The sequence below is a fragment of the Coffea eugenioides genome, chromosome 6 (genome assembly GCF_003713205.1).
Source record: "Coffea eugenioides isolate CCC68of chromosome 6, Ceug_1.0, whole genome shotgun sequence".
Taxonomy (NCBI): Eukaryota; Viridiplantae; Streptophyta; class Magnoliopsida; order Gentianales; family Rubiaceae; genus Coffea; species Coffea eugenioides.
The window spans coordinates 26,221,298-26,246,081 of record NC_040040.1 but is presented as its reverse complement, the minus strand read 5'-3'; the positions used below and the strand labels follow the sequence as shown (position 1 = coordinate 26,246,081).

General features: G+C 34.7%; 2 protein-coding genes, 1 long non-coding RNA gene and 2 other non-coding genes across 6 annotated transcripts; all 5 read right to left on the bottom strand.

The window, feature by feature from the left end:
• Window positions 1-231: 231 nt before the first annotated feature.
• On the bottom strand, window positions 232-2,623 carry LOC113774993. Its single transcript, XR_003468851.1, has 2 exons — window positions 2,477-2,623; window positions 232-953 (listed from the first exon to the last, which is right to left on the bottom strand). It is a non-coding gene; the product is annotated as an uncharacterized LOC113774993 (long non-coding RNA).
• On the bottom strand, window positions 2,521-2,623 carry LOC113776567. The gene has a single exon (XR_003469053.1). It is a non-coding gene; the product is annotated as a U6 spliceosomal RNA (small nuclear RNA).
• Window positions 2,624-3,604: 981 nt separating this feature from the next.
• LOC113774992 (hydroxymethylglutaryl-CoA lyase, mitochondrial-like) lies at window positions 3,605-10,877 on the bottom strand. Of its 2 annotated transcripts, none has more exons than XM_027319674.1 (9): window positions 10,596-10,877; window positions 9,957-10,216; window positions 8,650-8,806; window positions 8,316-8,495; window positions 7,772-7,852; window positions 7,512-7,675; window positions 6,682-6,818; window positions 5,309-5,424; window positions 3,605-4,327 (listed from the first exon to the last, which is right to left on the bottom strand). In XM_027319674.1, the coding sequence occupies exons 2-9, from the start codon at window positions 10,199-10,201 to the stop codon at window positions 4,079-4,081; spliced, it is 1,329 nt and encodes a 442-aa protein (XP_027175475.1). In that variant the 5' UTR covers window positions 10,202-10,216; window positions 10,596-10,877; the 3' UTR covers window positions 3,605-4,078. The 2 variants fall into 2 exon arrangements, with proteins under 2 accessions (XP_027175475.1, XP_027175476.1); XM_027319675.1 differs by lacking the exon at window positions 10,596-10,877 and adding an exon at window positions 10,336-10,421.
• LOC113776556 lies at window positions 10,722-10,824 on the bottom strand. Its single transcript, XR_003469042.1, has one exon. It is a non-coding gene; the product is annotated as a U6 spliceosomal RNA (small nuclear RNA).
• A 3,779-nt stretch (window positions 10,878-14,656) lies between the features above and the next one.
• Window positions 14,657-18,867, bottom strand: LOC113774814 (3-oxoacyl-[acyl-carrier-protein] reductase FabG-like). The gene is made up of 3 exons (XM_027319439.1): window positions 18,431-18,867; window positions 16,714-16,943; window positions 14,657-15,099 (listed from the first exon to the last, which is right to left on the bottom strand). The coding sequence occupies exons 1-3, from the start codon at window positions 18,777-18,779 to the stop codon at window positions 14,821-14,823; spliced, it is 858 nt and encodes a 285-aa protein (XP_027175240.1). The 5' UTR covers window positions 18,780-18,867; the 3' UTR covers window positions 14,657-14,820.
• Window positions 18,868-24,784: the final 5,917 nt, after the last annotated feature.

The window sequence follows — 24,784 nt, the reverse complement described above, 5'->3', positions numbered from 1 at the left end:
CTAACAGACAAATTATATCCAAGAGTATTTAAAGACATACTGGAGTGTCTACAGCACTGTAATATCTACAGCACAATCAGACAAATCTACACTTCCCAATGCAACATAGCAAACAAAAGTATTGACATAGATCAAATCATTCTGTTCTAACTAAGGAATTCTTAAACAACAATTTATTGAACATACTGCAGTGTTTCTGAAGAGTCAGAAATGCAGATTATGTACTCCATTAAGTTCAATTAATAGCATTAATCATTCTGACCATGAATGTTGGTTAATTTACAAATTGGTGCTCCAAAAATAATGTACTCATTCAGAAATGTTGAAAAGAAAAGGCTTTTTACATGAGCATTACTGAACGAACTTTTCTGCAGAAAATAGTTTGCAAAAGCAAGTCCACCCAATTATATATCTGCCATAGACGGTAGAAAAAAATAAAAGGTTTTCTTCACTATTGCTATTTTACTGCAATGATGACAAATATATACATTGAGATTTTCATGGACCAATAAATCCTTTGCCACTAAATTGCATGGAACTGATAATAAAGCCAACCTCCCAAAACCAAGATATTCTCTTTCAGCTTGGACGCACGAGTTACCACTCCACTCAAGGCATCCGAAAAACCTTACAGCTTCAAGGCATTTGCAGGTATATTGCTTAGGCCAACATAAATGCTTGCAGATGAATTCCCAACTAATATAACCACCACAAGATTGACATTTGTCTTCAAACCTAGTCCACTGAGAATATAAACAACATCATCAGAGGCAACATTCCAGAAGCACCTTTAGAATTAGAGGAGGCCCTGTTCTAGTGGCTGAGGTTGAGGCCCTAATGATTAGAGGTCGTGGGCTCAAACCCCCCTTTCCCCTCCGCACTTCTTAAATCGCATCCCTCCCCTGCAAGGGAGGATAAAAAAGCACCTTTAGCGTATCGAAAATCCCCAAGACCTGATACAGCAGAATCAACTCCATAAAATCCAATCAATAAACAAAGCTGCCCTTAAACAAGGACATTCTGCTTTGCAACAGCTTCAATATAAAGCAAATATGCAAAGATATACTACATCTAGTGCCAAGTTGAGGTTAGTCGAAAGTTTACATGAATTACTCAAATACGGGGATTCATTAAAAAAATTTAGTCTACCTTCATTCTAATACAGAACACCTACATGTCTTGCATCTTTAAAAATAGCTAAAACCTAGATACAGAGAACAACATGAGCCATTTTCCACCATGTTGGTAGTCTTATTTTAAATGTCCATTGAACATTAACTGTAAATGTTGAACTCAGAAAAGGGCTTCAGACCAAGAACAACGACCGATCTCTAGACTTCTTTCGATTAATTTCAACTGTTCATTTCCAAGGAGAAATGTCATAGCTTATTGATGTTTCCAAAACTTGTTGTTCCATCAATGCACCAGATATAAGATAAGCAGTTAAAAGAAATCAAGTTGTGACAATCTAACTGTTTGCTTGAATTCAGTGAAGGCAATTAATATAAACCAGTGACGAAGAGCTTTGACAAAAACTAAGCAAGAAAGGAATTCAAACAAGCAGAAGCAAGTTCATATTTACATAAGACGGTCTTCTTATGCTCTCCCCACTGCAGAAAACATACAATATCACTTCCTCTCATATCAAAAAGTAACAGCAAGGAAGAAAAGCCATAAATTGCTAAATCATCAGACCAAACAGCCACAAGAGACTGTCATTTCTGAACATCATGTAGAAGAGCTGCTTAATAAGCCAACCTTCAGAACAGATACAATGATTTTCTAATCTTTAAGTTCTGAAGCAAGAATGTTAATTAATGTTATCCACTTTGATAGCAAGTATACAGAAAGGACGGCTGATGCAGAGAACTGCAATTTATCCTGCTATTTCATGAAATCAACTCTTGAGGAGTTGAATGGATCAATTATTTTGAAGGCTCCGTTAGCTACGCAAATCGATACCATATTTTCAAACACTGAATCTTCAAAATAACAAACAGGAAAGAAAATATTCAAATAAATACACCATTGGAGGCAGTCTAAATAATCATCTAAATCATCAGTAAAGACAATAGTCTCTCCTGATCAGTAAAGACAAACAAGAACCATCGATCAAAGTTCACTTCCAATAAAATCATCAATAACAAACAGCCAACAAAAACATGAACAAAATACCAAAAAAATAAAATAAAAACACCACCTCTGAGGATTTACGGAGCTAGCATGGTTACTTCCTCTGTAATGTCCAAATTAATTAAACCAGAATTAATCTATTTATCAACCTATAACTAATCCAACAAAACAACTTTTAAAAAAAGCATCTTTCATAGCAATCCCATATCAGAAAAATCAGTAAGCTATTGGATTAAATAAAGGGAAAACCCAGGTTAAGAAGATGAAGCTGATAACAGGACAAAACCAATTATTTCAAACACCCACGTAAAAAAATCGATGCAGAAACTCAAAGCACAAAAACCTGAATCGGGAAGTGGAATCAGTGGGGCTGGGTAAAGATGCCAAAAAAATTTGGACCATTTCTCGATTTGTGCGTGTCATCCTTGCGCAGGGGCCATGCTAATCTTCTCTGTATCGTTCCAATTTTATCGGATGTCCCCGAAGGGACGCTCAGCACAGCCAAGGCAAATATATATAACTGTGCTGTCTAGTTCGTGTTTAGTCGATGTGGGACGAGTAGTTGTGGCTTTAGAATAGCCCATGTTACTTGCTGACTCTTATTCTTTTTATTTATTTATTTTACCTGGCACAATAGGAATTGCAAAATATTTTCTTAGTAGGGTGAACCTATAGTATTTTTCTTTAATTTCCTAATTTATTCATGATGTTAGAAGCGTAAAATCACATCTTGAAGAATACACTACAACCAGACAAAATGTATCTCGAGAAAAAATATCAATTCTATACATTTTTCTGTTTGGATTGATCTATTTCAAAAAAATTTCGTGCATTATAAATATGCTTTTCAATAATTCTTTCAATTTTTAATAACATTTTGATCTCATATACATCAAATTACAATAAATGTTACAGTAATATTCTAATAAAATTTTAAATAATGTACTGTCCACACGGAAAAAAAAATCCTTGTAAAAACTCTTACTGTCTTTTTATAATTGGCAAATGCTTGATGCGAGATTTGTGTGGAGTTTGACAGCAATGGTAAAAGTGATCAATGCATCAAAATAGTAAATTTGCTCAAAATGGTTTTTTTTTTTTTTGGAAGCTTGCTAATTTTTCTATCATTACGCGCGAAAGTACAATTTTTAGTACGAGCCATCAAATCATCAATGGCCATCCTCCCCGCTACCAGCGTTGTAGAGAAATATATTTGATATGGTGGAAAAATTTGAGATTCTGAAAAATGTGTTTCCCAACTTACAGAAGCTTTTTCAAAAGATCCACAAGCAAACAATCAATCTCCAGAATCTTATAGCTATGAAAGGCAAATACCATGAAATGAAAGCAGAGTCTGGACGGCTAGTTTATGTCCATATGACCAAGCATTAATGCAGAAAGAGTAAACAAAGGCCAAAGGAAAACATGCGGATATACGGGAGTAATTGATCATCTTGCAGTGCTAATAATGTAATCAATTGAGTTCAATTTTATTGCATGGAGAACATAGCTGACTCCCTTACTAGAACTGATAATCAATAGTAGTTTTTAACTCTAAAGAACATATCCAGAACTTGCAGATGTACCTGATATGAGTGACATAAATTGCCAAGAAAAACTTCAATGTCAATATCACAGGACTTTTGCACATAGAATCAATTTGCAAGAGCGAATCCGCCGTTGTATACCAAGAAAACAGAAGGTAGACAGATTTTAAAATGTTTCTTCGAAATTAGTTTCCACAAATAATGGTGAATATATACCCTGAGATTTTCATGTATGGCATGCAGATCATTGCTAGTGAGGACTGCACAAGTCGGATGAGAACGAAGAACATTCTGCTGAATTTGGATTGTAGCATCTGCAGGATATAAGTTGCTCCAGATATCCTCTTTCAGCTTGGATGCACAAGTTAAAACTACACTTTTGAGGTGTCAGAAGCACCTTACAGCTTTGAGGCATTTTCTGGAATTCTGCTCAGTGCTTTAGCAACCTTAGAACCAGGAGATCGACCCAAATGCTTGCAGATAAAATCCCCAGCTAAAATGACCTTCTCAAGATCAACATTTGTCTTCACTCCTAGTCCATTGAGCATATAGACGACATCCTCAGTAGCAACATTTCCAGAAGCACCTTTAGCATATGGACAACCACCAAGACCAGATACAGCAGAATCAACTGTACGGATCCCCATCTGTAAAGAAACTACTGTTAAACAAGAACATGCTGCTTTGCAGAAATATTTTTATTCTCTGGCAAATATGCAAAGGAGATATTACAACTACTGCCAAGTTTGAGGTAAATTGGAAGTTCACACAAATAACCAACAAGAAGGACTGATAATTTATTTAGTCATCTATCTTGTGGCAAGCTGCGTCAGTATTTCAGTACCATTATTTTTGCCTAGAAACAAAAAGGACAGATAACTGGTTCTTTCTCAGGACTAACTTCAAGTTTGAGAAAGCTCATTAGCTAAATCATGATACAATGACATTTGGAAGCACTTGTGCAGCAGGCAAATAATAATAAATTACAGGGAATCAAGTTAAATTTTTTTAAAAAAAAATCATCTCATCTGTCCAATGAATATCATCAATGTAAGACTATTCATCGACAAAATTTCACCAGAACCAAGTGATTAAAACAGAATGGTAAAGGAAAAAATATATCAACCAGGGGAGTAGCAAAATGATTAAACAAAAAGTATAATGATCCTTACTGAAATAACTTGTGTTAAACTAAATTTAGTTGTACCAGTATGATTAATCAACTAACTGGAAACTCTTAGCTGATCCAGTCGCTCACATAGTTCATGGCCTAGAATAAAAAATAAATGAACATGCAAAATAGTACTCCACCTTGAACAGTATGATTGGGGCATCAGTATTACCAGGGAGATAAAGTGATAGATAACAGCTTAAAGAGAATGCTTTAGTGGTTTGCTGAAATTTAAGAATATCGTGAAAATATGTTAGAACAATTTTTCAAGAGTAAAATATTAATTGGAAATAATTAGTTTATAGTCCAAAATGCCCATCCAACAAGTGGACACATATTCAAATACTCAAAATAAACAAAATATTCATTTTCAGGTAAACGGTGTAACTCTTGTAGAAAACTGGAATAAAAATATGATTTTCCAATGCAGAGATCAAAATAAAAGATAACAGCATACTTGCAGTGATACGAGAATGTTTGAAAGGGCTTGTCCATAGGTGTCATGAAAATGGACAGCAAGCTTCTCTACAGGTACAACTTCAAGAACAGCTTCAAGCATCGGAACAACGGTACCTGACATTGAGGAGATCGAGGAATGGAACATACCAAAATAAGACTACAAGTTGTCATAACCACAAAAATTTAACACTGAACAGACAAAAAGTTATATCCTCAGGTTTGTTTGACCAAGGGATTCTTCTCCTCAGGATATGAAAATCGCGTGAGCAATGACTTGTCCAGTGCATAAAATCATGTTCAATTGAAACCAGGAAAATTTCTCACACAAAATATATGATTGGCAAGTGCAGTTGAAGAACAGCTTATATATTTTAATTCCACCCAGAAATCCAACTCATCAAAAATAAGAAAATAGAAAGAATAAAAAATGAAGAAGAAAGAACATATCTTCCACCCTCAGTTTCCTTCTTATATTATAACTATAAAGATCAGTCTTAGGCATCCACCCAATGTTATGGTACTAATATCTAGTGTCCTCCCCTGCTCTACAAAGTCTTTCTTCCATTATATTAACAAGTACTCAAGTCTTTCTTCTTAAAGAATGCCCTTCCTGCTACAAAGACTATCTTCCATTATATTAACAAGACAGGAAGAGTGTCAAAATGCACCTAGAGTTTCAGTCGAGGCATTAGAAGATTCAGGGTAGGTATAGCTACTGCTGAATGTCCGAGGTAATACGAATTTACACTGCTAAAAGGTACTACAATTTCAATGCTGGCGCCATGATGAAAAGTGTAAAAGGATGAGAACATGTAAAAACAATATTTGCGGTTTTTAAATGGTTAGCAATGCCAAGCTCTGTAAGCCAAGAGACGTGCTTATCAGGCAAACCATGGAAGAGCTGATGGCAGTACATTCTAACTCCTAGAATTCTAGTTTCCAAAAATAAGAAAAATCTATCTTCTACACCCACACATGCCTTTTCCCCAATTATCAAGGTACAAAAAACTGCCAAAGTCCTTTTGTCAGTCTCTCTTATATATATATATATATATATATATATATATATATATATATATTTTGGTGGTGAAATTGATTGACCAAGTTTCATATGACAAGAAATCTTAGAACGACAGAGAAAAGGGAGACTATCCAACATGCCCAACAAGAAAATCTCCCTAATGGGCAAATATTGAAGATAATCTTCATTTCTTCTATCACTAGACAAAGATTATGTATTCATGTAACTTCTACAGAAAGGTAGTTGCACAAGTATTTGAGAGAGAAATTCACATGCGTGCACACACACATACATATATAGATGTGGAGTGTGTATGTTTGAGAGAGAGCGAACATGAGTGTAAGCATTACCAGGAGTCCCAACACCAATCGTGTCGCCAAGGGAGATTTCAGTGCACCCCATGTCAAGAAGTGCTTTTGCCACATAAACGACTTGCAAGGGAGATACTGCTCCTTCCACTGGACAGCCAACAACACATGATATGTACCTAAGGAATTTAGTGAATAAATCAGTATAAAAAATCAGAGAAGAATGTTGCTTTTTCAAGGTATTGAAATGTCAAAAAAAACTAATGGAGTAATTAACAAGGACAACCAAGGAACAACGTTGGCAATTGAAAAGAGTTGAGTAATGATCAGTTTGCAACAGGAGCTTGCAAAGAATGTATCAAAATATACATCCACAGGCATATTTTTACAAGCAAATTTTCATATGCACATATTGTTGCATATATAATGCAGGTATCTAAACATAAGACTTTGAAAGAAACAGAACTAGAAAAAGTGTTTTTAGACGTAACATGTCAACTACGCCTAGTTGTAAATGCTGTACTCATTCACCAGATTTTTAGTACAGCATTATTTTTTATCCAAAACTTGTTGAATTGATGTCATTGGAGGACAACACGAAGAAAGTTTCAGGTATTTTCAGAGATATTATAGATGCCCATCAATATGCTGCAACCAATTTGCAGTAAAAAATACGTAGTACAGTACATTTTTGTATAACTGTATATACCCTCATGCCGCTCAATAACAACCAGCTTCCAGGTACATTACTCTCTTTCCTATTGAAATAAAATTCCAAATACCATTTTGAAACAAGACTAACATACTTCAAGCATATGTTATGCAGTTGAATTCTTCTGAATTAGGAGAGGATAGAGGATCAGATGGCATACCCACGGACAGGTATAGAGCTATTTCTGGCTGCATGGGCAACCTCACGGTATCGATACAGACTATCTTTGATGCTACAATTTATGTTTGACCTGGAAAAAGATTCAGAAGCTGCAGCAAAGATAGCCACTTCCTTGGCTCCAGCAGCAACAGCTGCTGCAAACCCCTAGAATAAGGTTCAGTTAAGATTTGCAAGCAGGACTTCCATCAAGTATAAAATTGTACTTGGTAATTTTAACAAATCAAAAGAAAGAGAACCCACTTTGAGATTTGGTGTCAAAACAGGAAACTTTGCGCCTTGAACACTTTGAATTGCCTCAAGTACATCCTTCGCATCTGCAAGCTACAATTTGGTTCAGTATATCTAAACATCAGGTAACAAACTACAATATTCTATGAAAGAACCAAAGTCCAAAGTGGAATTCTCAAAGACTACTAAAACTAACTCATACAATGAAGAATAAACAAACAATAGGGATTCACATGCTTAAAATACATTATAAGATTCCAACTACGTCTGCAATCAGAACCGCTAATACTACAGTTATCAACAAAAGCTGATAACAGAGTTAGCATCCACACTTCTGAAAAAATATGACCAGTTGATCATTGCAAGAGTTTGTCACCTCATTCAGGTGGAACACTTCCATTGAACAATTTTTTAGGGTGTCTAGACAAAGTCAACCAGAGTTCAAAGTTGTTAAACAGAAATAATGCTCTTACCAGAGGCAGGTATGAGAGAACAAAAATATATATAACTAGATCAACTGTTAAACAGAGATATGCAATCAAAAATTATAAGTTACCTGTGGCACCCATTTTGGTGAGACAAAGCTAGTAGCCTCAATGACAGATAATCCTGAAGAAACTAGCATTTTTATTAGATCAACCTTCACAGCAGTAGGCACGATTGCCTTCTCGTTTTGCAGTCCATCCCGAGGCCCAACTTCCACAATCTTCACAAATTTAGGAATTGATCCCAAGAACTGCAAGATTGTGGTGTAACTAAGTGACATAGCCCCAGCAACAAAATGCACAAAAGCAATACTGAGATTGCTGCAATATTGAGGAATGTAAAGGATTTTGCAGAGTATATTCAAACTGTGGCATGCAGTAAACAGATTCTAAATAATCGCTGACCCTGGTTTTCACATCCGTAAAGGACGTAGCACTGCTCTGAGAACTAAAATTACGTAATGGCATGTATAACATGTCATGTACTCGATTGGGGAAACAATATGATGATGCAACTGCCTTTTGTCCATTCCATGGAGATGGTCTTCTTATATCCTCATCACTGCATAAAACTTTCCACTATCACTTTCACTTGTGTAATACACCCAAAAAAAAAACCTTAAAATTTAAAGTTGGAAAAATAATTTTGCCCATTAATATTAAGATGCAACAAGATACTGTAATTGTTGAAAATTATAAATACAACCACTTGATAAGCTTACCCTCAAAACAAGGATATGTTGTACTCTAACTTGTATGGGTTGGGAAACAAGCCAATCAAAATGATGCTACAAACTAGTAAAGCTAATAGTGATAGTTTAAGTTGTCCAGCAGTTCAATTATAGATAAAAACATGAATTGCTATTTTGTGGCATACCGAACAAATCCTAGCACATAAACGGCTCAAATTGTCATGGAAAAGTTTGAATAGATTCTCCAAACAGTTCACTTTTAATGATCACCTATTTCAATCATGTTGCACTATCTGCTATACATCTTTCCTAAAACCAAACAAACTTCAAATGCTAGACTCAAAACCACAGGTTTCCAAAAAATGAGAAACGTAAAATTCTGAACCAGCATCTCTATATCTGACACATTTGGACGTAGTAAAAGTAATTGCAAATAACTTTTTAAAATTGATACACTGTTCTTGACACAGTCCAAGTTGCACTCCTCTCATTATATAATTTTAGACTAGTCAACCCAATAGCACCTCTCTATTGTCTACTCTAATAGCAGTCTTTCATGAAATAAATCCGTGAACTCTTTTCTCTAAGGAAGCCACTTAGGGGGCTTACCCCCAAAAGAACAAAACACAAGTCCAATATCCTCTTAACCAATTAAAACTTAAGTTATATCCTTTTAACATTTGATTTCACTCGGATAAGCTTCGAGCAAAAGTATACAGTTGTCACTCAAGTATACATCTCTGCTAATCTTGCCCTGGCAACTCTCAATTCTTTAGTGTGCTCCAATCTCTGAAGAATTCGATCCTAGCAATTAAAACACCCCTGGAATTGTTGAAAAGATTAAAAAATTATAAACAATAGAATACCATCTGATATCATCACTAACGATAATAATCTCTCAAGACCGTCAAAAACTTCAAAAATAACCATTAATCATATCCCAAGTGCAATAAGATCAGCAAAAAACATGAAAACAATAACAAAATCTTGAAGAAAGCATACTAGGGAGCATACACTTACTTTCTATACTTCACTAGGCTAGTGAAATCATTTACTCCTTGATTTTTGAAATTTTCAGCTTCCATAGCATCATTTCTGCCGCAGACAGTATCGGAAAAGGAACCCATAAGGGCATTGGCACCACTGGTCAAATCTTCATGAGCTGAAATTGGCCTCTCAAAAGCAGGCAATGAAGCAAAATATTTAATGGGCACAAAGGACCTCCACCTTGAAAGTTTACCATCAATGGCTTTTGCAGCTAACATTTGATATCAAACTAACTGCACCCAAGAAAAATAAAATAAAATAAAATAAAAATCTATCAACCGTTTGCAACGGAAGATTCCGATAAATCAAGCATAAATTTTGAAAATTTATGACAAATTTACAGAGTACTTACAAAAACAACAAAATAAGAAAGTTTACAGCTTTCCTATTTTGTTGATTGAAAACCCACAAACAATTTTGTGGCACCTCATCCAAAAGAGGAAAAAGTGGAAAAAAAATAAGAGAGTTCAATCAATAGTGAATTACATGAATAAACAATCCCCTCTAAGAAAAACCCTCCTCCAATTATTTATATAAAATAAAACCCACATAAAGATAAAGAAAAAAAGATAAAATCCTGATTAATTAATAACAAAACTGTTTAAGACAAACCTGAAAGTGAATTGATAAAGACTAGCAGTGGACTGTTCTTGCCGAAGACGAAGAATTGGATAAATCAGAGGGATGATTTGGTAATTTCAGGGTCGAAGTGGAGAAGAAGGATAGGAAGCAGGGAAAAAAAATTTGGACCATTTCTCGATTTGTGCGTGTCATCCTTGCGCAGGGGCCATGCTAATCTTCTCTGTATCGTTCCAATTTTATCGGATGTCCCCGAAGGGACGCTCAAGGTGAAGAAGATGTTCTCATATAAAATGCCTGATTAGTTTCTGGAAAAGCGATGTGGGATTAGAAGTCGAGGCGGATTAACTATAGGCTTAAAGAGTAATAAGATTTTTAAGACAACCGGTTAATGGGCTTTTAACAAGTTAGTAAGTCGTAATCTTCTTAGAGCCCATGCTTCTCACTGAATCTTTTCAATTTTGGTCCCCCTAGCTAGGGGTGGCAATGGGGTGGGGGACACCTCCCCCAATCCCCACCCCGTTGCATTTTAATTCCCCTTCCCCCCCCCCGCCCCCCCGTCCCGTCCCCGTCCCCGTCCCGCTTCTCTCGTGAGGCTTTCGTGAGGTTAAAATTTTTTTATTATAATTAAATTTGAGCAAATAATCAAGTATTAAAATATCAACACATCACCAAATTATTATTTATTATAACTTCACAATTGAAACTCATAAAAATAATTAAACAAAGGTTATTTGAATACAATCTAATATGATAAAACAATATAATTAAAATAATCAAGTTTTAACTTTTGATATAAATACAATCACTAAATTATTATTGTATTTTTTTAGAAAAAAGTGTTATTGTATTAAGTGTAGTTAGGAATTTAACATAAATATATTAATAAATTTAGTATAAATAATTAATAATTTTTATTAATAGACATGTATAATTAATAGTATAATTGATAATATCATTATATATATAATTATGTATATATATTTATTTATTTATTCTTTCAAACGGATGGCGGGGCGGGGGAGTATACCCCCTTCCCCCGCCCCGTTTCTAAACGGGGGGAAAAAATTCCCTCCCACCTAGAGCTGTTAAACGAACCGAGCTGTTCGTTAGCTCGGTTCGTTTCGACTCGTTCGTGTTCGTTAAAGGCTCGTTCGAAAGCCTTAAACGAACGAACACGAACGAATTTTTGTGTAGCGAACACGAATATGTTCGCGAATTTTAACAAGCGTTCGTGAACAAGGACATAATTGTCATTTGACAAATTTTAGGGTTACTCATAAGAAATTCTAAAACTTTCCCCTTCCCTTTCCAACCTTACTTTTGTTTTCCTTCCCCATTGGCCGCTGCTGAAAATTTGTACTTGTCTTATGGCTGAATTTTTATATTTGAAGGACAAATTACTTTGTTTTATTTGTTGTTTTTATGTTAATGCTGGTTATGCAGTTATTGAATAATGGAATTTAGTCATTTAGCATTTTAATTATTTTTTAGGATGATTAATGATTTGTGTGGCATATTTAAGGCCTAGAATAATCTGCATTCGAACTTTTCGAGTGTGTTCGCGAACGGCTCGTTTATGTTAAACGAGCCGAACACGAACACGAACACGAACTTTACTTAACGAGCCGAATACGAACACAGATTTAGAGTTCGAAAGTTAACGAACGAACACGAACGGAGTTCGAATCGCTTAACGAACAGAGCTCAAACATGAGATACTCGGTTCGTTTCGGTTCGTTTACAGCTCTACTCCCGCCCCAATGTCCCCCCGCGGAGCGGGTGCTCGCAGGTGCCCACCCCCGTTGCTATCCCTACCCTTAGCCACTAGGCAATTGCAGTCATGACCCGAAAGAAAATCTATTTTGGAAGCGTGTTTGTTTTTTGAAGCATTTAAAAGATTAATAGCAATGTATTTTCTAAACCAATTGCATTCTGGGGATTTCTTTTTTTATTTTTTTATTTTTTGGTCTTGTTTTGAGAACATTTGAGATATGATGGTTTGACCATGTTGTTATTTTACATTCCTCATGACTTAAGGCTTAAAATATAGGGGTTAAAATATACAATTCTGAAATATGATGATCTTACTATGTTGTTATTTTACATTTCTCATGACTTAGAGATTAAAATATGAGTTGATATTATATACACTAGTAGTGTGTACATGTTTGAAATGCATATTATTTACACCTTATTTACATACATTGACTTGCTTGCATCATCAATACATTTTTCAATCACTTTTTTATCTTACATATATCACATCAAAAAAAAGTGCTACAGTATTTTTTCACAAAATTATCTCAAATAATTTACTATCCAAATACGAGTGAAATTTACTTACTTTCATCATTGAATGCATGATACATATATAAAATTTAGATTTCAAATTTAAATTGAAATTAGTTGTTATGCATCAATAATGAAAGTATATAAACTATCAATGTACATATAATTAATCCTTAAAATATAGAAGTTAAAATATACAATTCATCCTTTAATATAGGTTGTGCATTAGTACAAAATCTGTACTCTCGGTGCAAAAAAATTGATCCTTTAATATACAATTCATCCTTTAATATAGGTTGCGCATTAGTACAAAATCTGTACTCTCGGTGCAAAAAAATTGATCCTTTAATATACAATTCATCCTTTAATATAGGTTGTGCATTAGTACAATTCATCCTTTAATATAGCTCCCAAATATTGTATCTATTTCGCTCTTAAATTCAAGAGCATCGAATTCAATTTCAAATTCAATTAGAAACTAATACAAAAACAACACGTATTGTTGTTCACCCAAAAAAGAAAAAAGACTTAAAAGATCTCCTATCAAGTTCATTTTTATAGGACCCTAGATTCTTAATATCACTTGTTTTTCTTAATATTAAAATTTTGATTTACTAAAAATTTTCACATTAGTCCTTCTTTCTCCTTAATTCATACATTGATAGTCCTTTTAATCCTTAAATAAGATACGGGCAGGCTCAATTTATTATGGTACGAATCAGTATTTATTATACGATTATACCTATGTATATATGCTTTATTGGTTACTACTTACAAGTTAAAATTTATGATATTAATTGTGTAGAAATAATGAAATGATAGTAATCAGTAATATATGCTACAATTTATGTCTTGAAATTTGCATTTGTATTCGATATTGGTGTGCGCCATATTGGTAAAATTTCCCACCAATTAGGTGTCCGTTTTAAATTCAACAAACACGGTGCTTACTCTGCATCAACTAAATTGCCAAATTGCGGGATTCAAATTACCAAACTCATTTCAATTTCGATATGAATTCAATCTGGATATGTCTGCCCCAAATATGCTCGTCTCTACTTTAACATTAGGTTTTTGAGTAAATTTTATACATATTGTCAATGTATACACTATTACGATTGGATGGATGACGCATGAACAAATTTTGAATTTTAAATTCAAATTTTGCACGTATGACATATATCTAATCATAATAGTGTATACACTGAAAGTGTGTATAAGATTAATCCAAGGTTTTTATTGAAAAAATTGTTGTTCTTAAGGAATTTCTTCATTACTACGGCTAGCCCCATTATCCCTAGTCCTCCAATTGCCCCTTGTACCATAAAAAAAAATTAATTGTAATTTTGTTTCCTTAAAGTAATTAAGTTTATACTCTTCACAAATTGTTTATTTGGACTTTTTGTTCGAAGTAGCAATTGCAATTGAAGGATTGGAAATTTCTGAGATCAAATGCATACTAGTCGACTGCATCTTCTAGCCTGCCTGGGGCAACGAACGACAGCATATCAGAAGATTGGACTCCTAGCCAGCCTCGTTTCAACTCCCAAGTCCAACTACAATTTGTCGGACGTTCTTGTACAAGATTTGAGAGCCATCTACATCACTACAGGCTTAAAAATTTCTTGTATAAATCTTGAATAACAAACAAATGTTCTTTCCCCTTGTCAGTCCTCATGTTCATTTTGGTAGGAGAAGAAATCACATACAGAAAAAGAACCTGAAAGCCTATGTTGATGACAAACGAAGTGGTTGATGACTTACTGATGAAACAAGAACCAAACAAAATGGAGAACGAATAATTCTAGGGAAAAGATATGCAGAGTTTCCTGCCCTCAGAATCTTTTAAAAGTAAAAACTGGGAAACTAAAACCAATCAAACCCTTTTTTTTTTTGAAAACCAATTTCTTCAACAAAATAAAGTTCCATGCTACAGGTAACTGATTTCAAGTAGATAGAGAGACATTCACAGAGAGGAGAAAATTGGAAGACCAGGTAAGGTTGTTCCAGCATCTACAATAAAATTATTGCCTGATACGTACTCAGAAGAGTCATGGATTAAATATCGAATAACTGATGTCAATGCTGGATCTGCGGTGCCATATGTTCTTAAAGGGACAGTTTTAAGAGCAACGTTCTTCAACCAGTCTTTTTGCATGAGCCCCTCAGTTATCTCAGATTTGAAAAGTCCAGGTGAGATTGAGTTCACTCTTATTTTGTGCTCCCCCAACTCCATTGCCATAACCTATTTATGATTTGAAGAAGCAGCAAAAGAAAGGGCAAAGTGAGAATCCAAAAGATTTTTGGTTCATGAAGGGAGTGAGAGTTAGAAATCCAAATGATAATCCAGCAAAGATATAGGGCAAAACTCAGATAAGATGATAAAAGCCTTGAACATTTCAACGCCAAACAAATTATAAATCATGCAATAACTGCAGAATGAAAAAAGAACTTCAAGTAGAACATGAGGCTTCAAAACAGCATGTAATAGCACTTTCCAAGCGTGTTCAATAACTAAGCTGCAAGATTGAGAGTTCCAATTTGTCTGCCTGTCTAACTTAATACCAACAATTGCACGAGTGCCACATACAATGGCCATCTACAAATGTCTTGTACAAAAGGCCAAGTTGGAAATCTTACTGCCTAGTGTAGAGCTTAAGATAATGCTATTAGTTTCTTCTAATCTGGGGGAAACCATTTACATCGTTGAACTTATGGCTTTTTCGATCCATACTCAGTGCTCAGAAACCACTTTAACTTCACTATCAAATAACTTGACATAAAAAAACTCTGTACAACTCAATGCAATATGATATCAGGAGTATACAGGAATTTCCTCAAAGCACTAATTCAGCAAGAAGGCACATATTCATTGAATGTAAAGCTACAATTCTGTTGCATCGATCTTCAGCTTATGCTCAATTTTAGATGTTACAATGTCTACCATTACGATGTACAAGATCTTTATTTTAAAAAACAAGAAGGTTCCATACACACAGCCAGACAAGTGCAACACTTAAAGGATTAGGATGCAGGTAAATCAAGCAACTCTACTACACAAATCATTTTATTAGTTAACATGAGCCATCTTTTTTACTACCCTTCCATTTAACATTTATTTGAACTCCAGACAGCAAGAAACTTAAACTTTCATTGGTTAACAGAAGCAGTTCAGTATAGGACTGAGAACTTACTTGATCTTATTGCATATGGCTATTTAAGAGCATACTCTATCATGTTTCCTAATTTAATTATGCCAGAAACAACCCAAAAATAATAACCACCTGAGCTTCACTTGTACATGAAGCCAATGGCAGATTTAAGGTGGGGGCACGGGCCCCACTATCCCCCTTAAATTCCTATAATACCTGTAAAATTTTGATATAATTTTAAGTGTGCCCCCAGAGTTTTTTTACGAAGAAAGTGAAAGAATTACATGGTCCTCTAAGTTGGTTCATGAACTAATATTCTAAAAGGATATGTGGACCACAAAATTCCATTTGAAGCAAGCTAAAAAAAGGCTTTTCATTTCAACTTGTTAGTGAATATATTTTTTTTTGCTTAAAAAACTAGAAAAAGAGTAGGTCAAAAATTTTAGTGTTGCTTTTGCCCCCACTGAAAATCTTTTCTGGCTCCGCTACTGTATAAAGCTGAAACAGTCCCATCAATATTTTCTATTATTATCCCTTACATGCACACAAATAGGAAGCATGTTGTACAGATATGATAGAATCAATGAGATTCTTATTGGCAATCCAAGAGCAATAAACTATTTCTATCTTAATTCAAGTTCATGGCAAGTCAAATACTTGTATTTTATCCATCAGAATTTAAACTTAGGAACAGTCAAGGATGAAACCTTTGTCATTGTGTTAATGGCAACCTTTGCTGAAGCATATGCTAGACCTCCAGGCAACTGTCCACGATTGAGACCAGAAATGGAGGATATATTGATGACGCATCCCCCTTGCTTAGCATCACGCATGCGTATGCAGACATACTTTGACACCAACCATGTTCCAGTCAGATTTGTTTTAATGATATTATTCCATTCTTCCTCTGACAAGTCCAATGGAGTATGCAGACGGCCTGCAATACACATAATGGGAATAAGTACACAGGTTGTGGATCTCAGCATGCTCAGTCGAAATACACATAATGCATGTATGAAACTGGAGAACTGATGCTTCGAGAATTGCTGAAGCCTAAACCCACAGCTTTTCATTTGGAGTGCTCAACTAGTACCTCACCAGGAATTCTTTCTAAACATCTAGAATTCACAAGTACATAAGACATTTTCATAGCAAAACTACAACTGATGGAGTGAAGTGCTCAATAACCCTATGAAACTAGATGGATCAACACTAGAAAAGTAGAAATTGACTAGCTTACTGCTTAGCAGGGAATTGCACTGAAAGAAATTGAGGATCCCCATGTTATCTATTCTAGTCAAACGAAAATCAAAATTACAACTTGGATTCTCCTCTAAATCACTGGTACTCTATCCAATGAAGGTACAGCAAAATAAGACTTACAAGTAGCCAGAATGCTTGACATAATTCCCTTCCAACTTGTAGTCATACATGTGTCTCAATGAATTGCAATTGCTAGCATAATCAAACTTAAATGGGTTGAACTTATCAGTGTAGAGATTTTTGTACAACAGCCAGAGTGAATTACCAAGATTAAATATGAGCCCCAAAAGAACATGTTACCAAAGTTAGGAGGAGGTCAACTTCTTTGAAATGAACCTCCAAATTACCAATTACATGTTAAAGGGTACCTTTAAGAATAAAAAAACGATACGTTTTATCAGACCATATCTCACTTGGACTTACATGGCAACTTTATAACATTTTTTTTTAGAAATTCTAAAATAAAATTTTAACGTCATTAGCAAGCACAGGTGTAAGCTAATGCATGAGTTGACTGCGTCTTCTACTTCTATTTAGGCTATCATGAACTCATTCCAATCTAACTTCAATTGAGGTCCAAAAATATCCACCAAAATCACTCTAATCTCCCCTACTTAAAAAGGCCACAATTTTTCCTTCTAATCCTCAATAGCTGAAACTTGCATTTTTTTAAAATTTTTTTATTTTATCTTTAACCATTATGCAAAATCAAAATCTCATTTCCAACTTTGACAAGTAAAAGCAGCCAAACCCCACAAACCAAAAACACGATTTTAATATAAATTCAACTTTTTCTTAAAAATCAAGATACCGAAATTCTCCTTTCTATTTTGCAATTAAGCTGTAGCGGTAAGCAATCCATACAGGGGTATTTTTGTCTTTTCACTACAGTTCCATTAACAAACATATAGATAATAGAAGTGCTAACACTATTGAGGGTTAGAGGTTATGGTTTCTAATTTCCAGCCCCTCCCGCTTTTTAAATCTCAACCCTCCACTGCTAGAAAAAGATTAAAAAAAGTGCTAACACCAAATTTTAAGCCTCTTTAAAAGCAATTAATCCAAATTCAAATAAGCAAGCATTGGAAATTCAATTCTCATAGAACAACAGAAAAGAACAATTCAAATTCTCGGAGAAAAAAAAGTGATAACGACTATTACCTCTGACACCGGCATTGTTCACGAGAGCATCGATGCGTCCAAACGCGTCCCAAGCTTTCTGAACGACGGCTTCAATGGCCGGCCCATTAGAACTAACGTCGAGCTCAATGGGCACGGCCCTGAGTTCACTCGTTCCCGACTCGTCGGAATTGAAACTCATTCGGTTGATCTCATCACAGAGGGTCTCAAGCCGGTCGATTCTGCGAGCGGCCGCAATGATTTTGCAACCGGCTTTAGCCAAGTCCAGACAGAAATCTTTCCCAAGTCCGGACGACGCGCCGGTTACCATCACCACTTTGCCCCTCAGCTCGTGCCATGGCTCCAGCCGGCTCGCGACTTCGCTCGTCATTTCTGTACAGGCCCGAGGAGAAGAGCCGGAAAGGAGGGATTAAATAGTACTAGGATGAGAAATTTAATGGAAATTATGGAGCAATGGTTTATTACTTACTCTATTTGAGTGGCTGACTTGGACCAACCAATGCCTTTAAGGCAAGACGTCCCCGTTTGAACTTGAAGGTGGACCTATACCGAAGGGTGGTTGGGGGTTGGGACAAAATTTTTTTTTTTTTTTTTTTGGGATAAATAGGAAGGTTACCTCTCATTTACGCTCTATTCCCAAATCACCGAAAAATAAGTGGGGGTTGAGACACAGATTTTGCCCCCACAAACATTTGCATGTGATGATAATCAATTTACCAATATAGATGATCTATATCTGTTTGCATTGGAGTTTTCGGGAGAAAAAATTTGAAAAGTTGCAATTCAAACGGGATCTTGCAATTTTTCAAAAGTTTTTTTGTAAAAGATATATTGTATGTTTTGTGTTGTATGCAAAATAAGGAAAGACAATAGAAGAATATGTAAAGAGAATATTTTTGTTTATTTTTTCTAAAAAGTGACGATTCAAACGGATTTAGTAATGTGATGTACGTATAATAAAAAAGTAATTAAAAATACGTTACAAGAATATTTTAAATTTTCTAGTAAAATACTTGCAATTCAAATGGAATGTAACGTGTGACAAATATACACAAATAAGACAGTAACTTATGAAAAAACATAATAAAATTAATCAGACTTGTACAAACTATCAACTGTATGGTAAATTGATAGAGAATTCCTGTTAGTCCACATATACCATCTGGCAATGCTATGTAACGCACAAAATCACGTAAATTTCCTTCTTTTTACCTATGTGAGTTGATTTGTGCCACGAGCAGGGAGACGTGCAAATTTGGGTAAGGTAGAGTCCAATTTACTGTGACTTTTTTCCTTTTAGATTCAAGCAAATTCTGAACTTTACAAAGAAAAGAAAAAAAAAAGATAAAAAAGGGCTCGAGAATCGAAACAGTGACAAAACGATCATCTAATTAATATTTCTACCAGTTAAGTGGGATCTTTACCACCAATTTCAAACAAATATATTGTGACTGGTTGAAAATATCCAATCTACAGCCTCTCCTGGATAGGTCGATTGATCACGTTTCCTCCTCAGGATATGTTATCCATTATCTTTACAAGGGTTCGAGTCCCAGGATTAATGTATTCCAGAGGATGGGGCCTCTCCTCTCAAATCGTAGAGGCGCGGATACCCCTTGCGTCAGAAAAAAAAGAAAAGAAAAGAAAGATATCCAATCTACATGAAATGGATCTTCATACATTCACAGCGGGTCTCAATACGCCATAACTGACAAAAATGTTCAAGATTGGATCACAAAATCCTTGGACAGATGAGATTGGATCCAGGACAACTATTTGCCTTACGGGTCGGGTTTCCAACTTATGCAATAACGAGGTCCGAATTAACGGCCTTTAAGCTTGGGGGGCTGACTTGGACCAAGGTCGTTATAACTACCGCATAGTAATTGTTTAATATTTGAAAAAGGTCCGACGCTACCCTTTGAAGTCAACTTTCAAGAATAAGATCCAGAAAAAGGGTTGTTTGTTGGCACTTGGATCGAGTCACCCAGAGAGTTGACAAGTCAATTATCGTATCTGTGGGAATGCGTGTTTTCAAATCGAACAACCCGAGCGTTGTTCTTATCGAAAAACTTCATTCCATCCATCAGAATCTTCTAAGAAACGTCCACACAAAATCCACTGGACGTCGAAATATTCTTATTAAATATTCCATAAATGATTTACAAATGAAACCAAAGATCGAAGATGTTTCGGTATTCAAACATGGCATCTTTTTTACTTAATAAAAAATTTGGATGGGTTCGATTCTAGTTATTCTTACAAGTCAGAGTATATACTTATTAAATATTTTATAAATAATTTACAAATGAAACCAAAGATAGAAAGTATTTCAGTATTCGAACATGGTATCTTTTTTTTTTGTAATAAAAAATTTGAATGGATTCAATCATAGTTATTCTTACAAGGCAAGGTCCGTTCATGAAATTATAAGGCACCTGTATAAATCACTAACCAACACAATTGACAACATGTCACTTGCAAATCACTATCTAACACAATCAACAACAGTGTTCGACTCCAATCAAATTTTGTTTCATCTGTCTCCTAGAGAACGGTGCATAATATTCAATTGAAACACAAGCATCAAGAACAAACAGAAACCAACACTTATCAAACACAACAAATCCCTTGGATCTTTGAGACCATAAAGGGCATGAATTACATAAATAGTTTTGTACAAAAACCCAAAATTTCAATAGCTTTTAGATTTTGCTCCTTGGTGATTTCTTGCATTTTGCCTCAAATGTGTGTGAGAGAGAGAGAGAGAGAGAGTGTGTGTGTGTGTAGAATTGAGTAAGGTGATGAGAGTTGAAGCCGAGGTTTTTTGCTACCCTACAAAAAAGGGAAAAAGAGTGTTCTCTAAACTCTGTCATTTTGCCATGGTAGGATGGAAAAAGATATGGGGTGGGAATATTTTTTGGTATTCTTGAGTAATTTAATGTACCAGTAACACATGGAGTATAGATTATGCAACAAAAAAAAAAAAAAACCACTATATCAACAACCATAATGCTTAATTCTTTACTTTGAAGCACATTAGTGAATTATGTGGTTTAGGCTTTAGTCACGGAGAACGTACTGAGTTGGTAGAGAACAAAAACAGGCCAAACGAATGTGTAATAATTGAAAAGGAAATATTCTAAGTGCGAATTACTTCTAAATCAATTTATGTATAAGCGCTTTAAAGTGATACACTAAAATATGTAAGATAATTTTGTTGAAACTATAAAAAGTGCACGCATATTCATCTCCATATACAAAAGAATGGTGGAATGCCATTAATATTTGTATTCCTGATCTTGCCTAGTTTTATGGCATTACAATTTTGTAATGGAGGACATATAGCCACCTTAAAAAATTAAAGAAAAAAAAAGCATAAAAATATATACAAAAGCAACAAATTTTGTCCCAATTACATTGTCTATGCTAGTGTTAATCTCAATGTCCACTACTCATAGCAGGACCAGCAGATTTGGAGGAAATTCCACTTTTCATCCCAGACTTTGGGTTAAGGACACATTTCGTTATCAAAATTTGTGGTGCAACACATTTTAATATTTAACACTTGAATTACCAATTTCAGGACACATTTAGTCTAGAAATGGCAAGTTGATCAATTTAGACAAAAAAAAAAGGGTCATGTAACAAGCACGCGACCATTAAGGAAAAAAAAAATTCCAAAAAAGATACTACCTGCAGCTTTTATTGGCTTCATTAGAAAACTATTAGAAAAATATTGTTTGCCTAAAATAAATTTATGTTAAAAATATAGCACAAATTCTCTTTCATGAGCATGTTAACAAATATTACAAAAATATCTTGAACCTATATATGGAGGAAAGCCAATAACTAACAGTAATTTATGGAAAATAAAAGAAACCCACAAAGAATCCCGTAAACAGCCAGTATCTTTTCCGCTTCTAGAGATCATAAAAAAGAAGCTATGAAGAGGTGGTAGTTTTTGGACAAGATAAAAGAAAAATTATATACAGCTGATAGTTTCTGTACAAGATAAAGAAACAGAAAACTATCAATTGTTTATACCTTTCCTCTATTTTATCAAAAACTAACCCTACTGTGCACTGTATATTCTGCAAAATCTAGTAATGAAAATTCCTTAGTTGGTCAATTTACTTGTGCCGTGCATATAAAAAGGTGACTCAATTAGTCACCAAAAGCATTGTAAATATAAAGAATTGTATTAACAAGCTAATTTGGACAAATTGTCGTCATTTCTACCAATAAAGAACTGTATTAACAAGGTCATGTGACTTTTTTTTGTCTAAATTGATCAATTTGCTGTTTTTGGACTAAATATATTTAGAAATTGATAATTCATGTACTAAATGTGTTGCATCACAAAGTTTGGGAATGAAATATATATCTAGCCCAAGGTTTGGGGACGAAAAGTGGAATTTTCCCGTAGGTTTGTTATTTCACAAGTTTCCTGCCATTCCTCATAATTTTACTACGTACAAACATTTCAATTATGCTTGATTTTGATGGTTCAAACCAAGAACTCAATATTGAACTATTGTAGGCTCAAATCTACACAATAAGAAAGGAAGAGAGGTGTCAATTGAGACGAACATTCTGTGCCATTTTTTGAACTTCAAATTTTGCCCTTAAAAAAATTAATTTTTATCTTAACCACCTAATTGCATTTGCTAAAATAATCTCCCGTAACTCTCTTAAATATTGTAACTACCAAATTAACTATAATTGTGTTAAAGAAAAAATTACTGACAAAAATTGCAATTTTTTTATGAAGAATTTATATGAAATTTAATTTTGTAAAAAATAAAATTAATATATTCATAAAAATTAATAATTATTTTTAACTGCACGTATGTTGGATGTGCCTTAAAACTAGTTTTAATTATGCTTGATTTTTGATGGTTCAAACCAAGAACTCAATGTTGATATTGTAGGCTCAAACCCACTTGTATTGTCCCATTCAAATCGGATCATGATACTGCAACCCAAGAGTCAGCAATTGCACAAAAATTCATGAATGTTAAACAATAAATTTTAAGCGTCTAAAAAAACTGACTTACACTAAAACCGCACGCCAAGAGTAAGTTGCTGTAGGTAGTGTGACGAAATCATCACTTTGTGCTCAATGCCAGTCGATTTTAATGTACGTGATTTTTTATTGTTAAGCAAAATCTCATTTTGTTAGTTATTAGTCTAACTTTTATAGCCGTTGTAATTCATCATCACCATTAAACATCGTATAAAACCTGTATCAGACTTAATGAGTAGAACCTAATCTTTTGAAAGGATAACTGAATGGGGGGTACCATTACAAATTGACACATAACGAAGACATCAACTGTCTGCTTTTCTGTGGATGACAGGGCAGAATGCATAGCAACGATGACGAGACTTCTAAGGGAAAAATGCACTTTTCATCTTTAAAATTTGGGTTGATGATTAATTTCAACCCCAAAATTTCATCAAGAATACATTTCATCTTCAACGTTCTTGATTTTTAGCCAATTAAGAACGATTAATAGAATACTACTCAAATAGATGGAAAAGAAAATGTGAGAAGCATGGCCAGTTAGAACCAACTTTGCACCCAACAAAAAACAGGTAAAATTCGTTCTTGGTTCATTTATGTCCTCTCCGCTCCTCTGCTGCTTGTAGCCCTAAAAAACAATTTGTAGCCACACTCACCATCCTAAATCCGGGGGTTAATTCCACTTTGTCCCCCCAAACTTTGGACGATTATCCACTTAAGTCCCTAAACTTCAAAATGGGACACTTAAGTCCCTAAACTTATAAATACCTCCCACTTAAGTCCCAGAACTTATAAAATGGGACACTTAAAACCCTAAACCCTTATAAAATGGGACACTTTGACCACCCACGACATTCAGGATTTGTTAACAATTTTCCTTAAGTGGGAGGTACTTATAAGTTTAGGGACTTAAGTGTCCCATTTTGAAGTTTAGGGACTTAAGTGGATAATCGTCCAAAGTTTGGGGGGGCAAAGTGAAATTAACCCTAAATCCGGTCATCTATGCGCTAGAAAGTCAATATAAACGGCGGACATCCGCTTATTTATGGGTTATAAATGGCTTGAATTTGGGGACCTATCCACACCCATTAAATTAGCCCACCCATTTGATTTTTATTTTTTACCTATCATAAAAATATATAATAAAGGAAACCCTATTTGCAAGTTATAATAGCAATCCCAACAGTTGGTTGGTTTTTGATAAAATAGAAGACATAAACAAAAGGTAGTTTTTTATTCCTTTGTCTTGTACAGATTCTACTAGCTGTTTATAGTTTTTCTTTTATCTTGTCCAAAAACTACCACCTCTTTATAGTTTTTTTTTATTTTCTCGAGAAACAAATAAA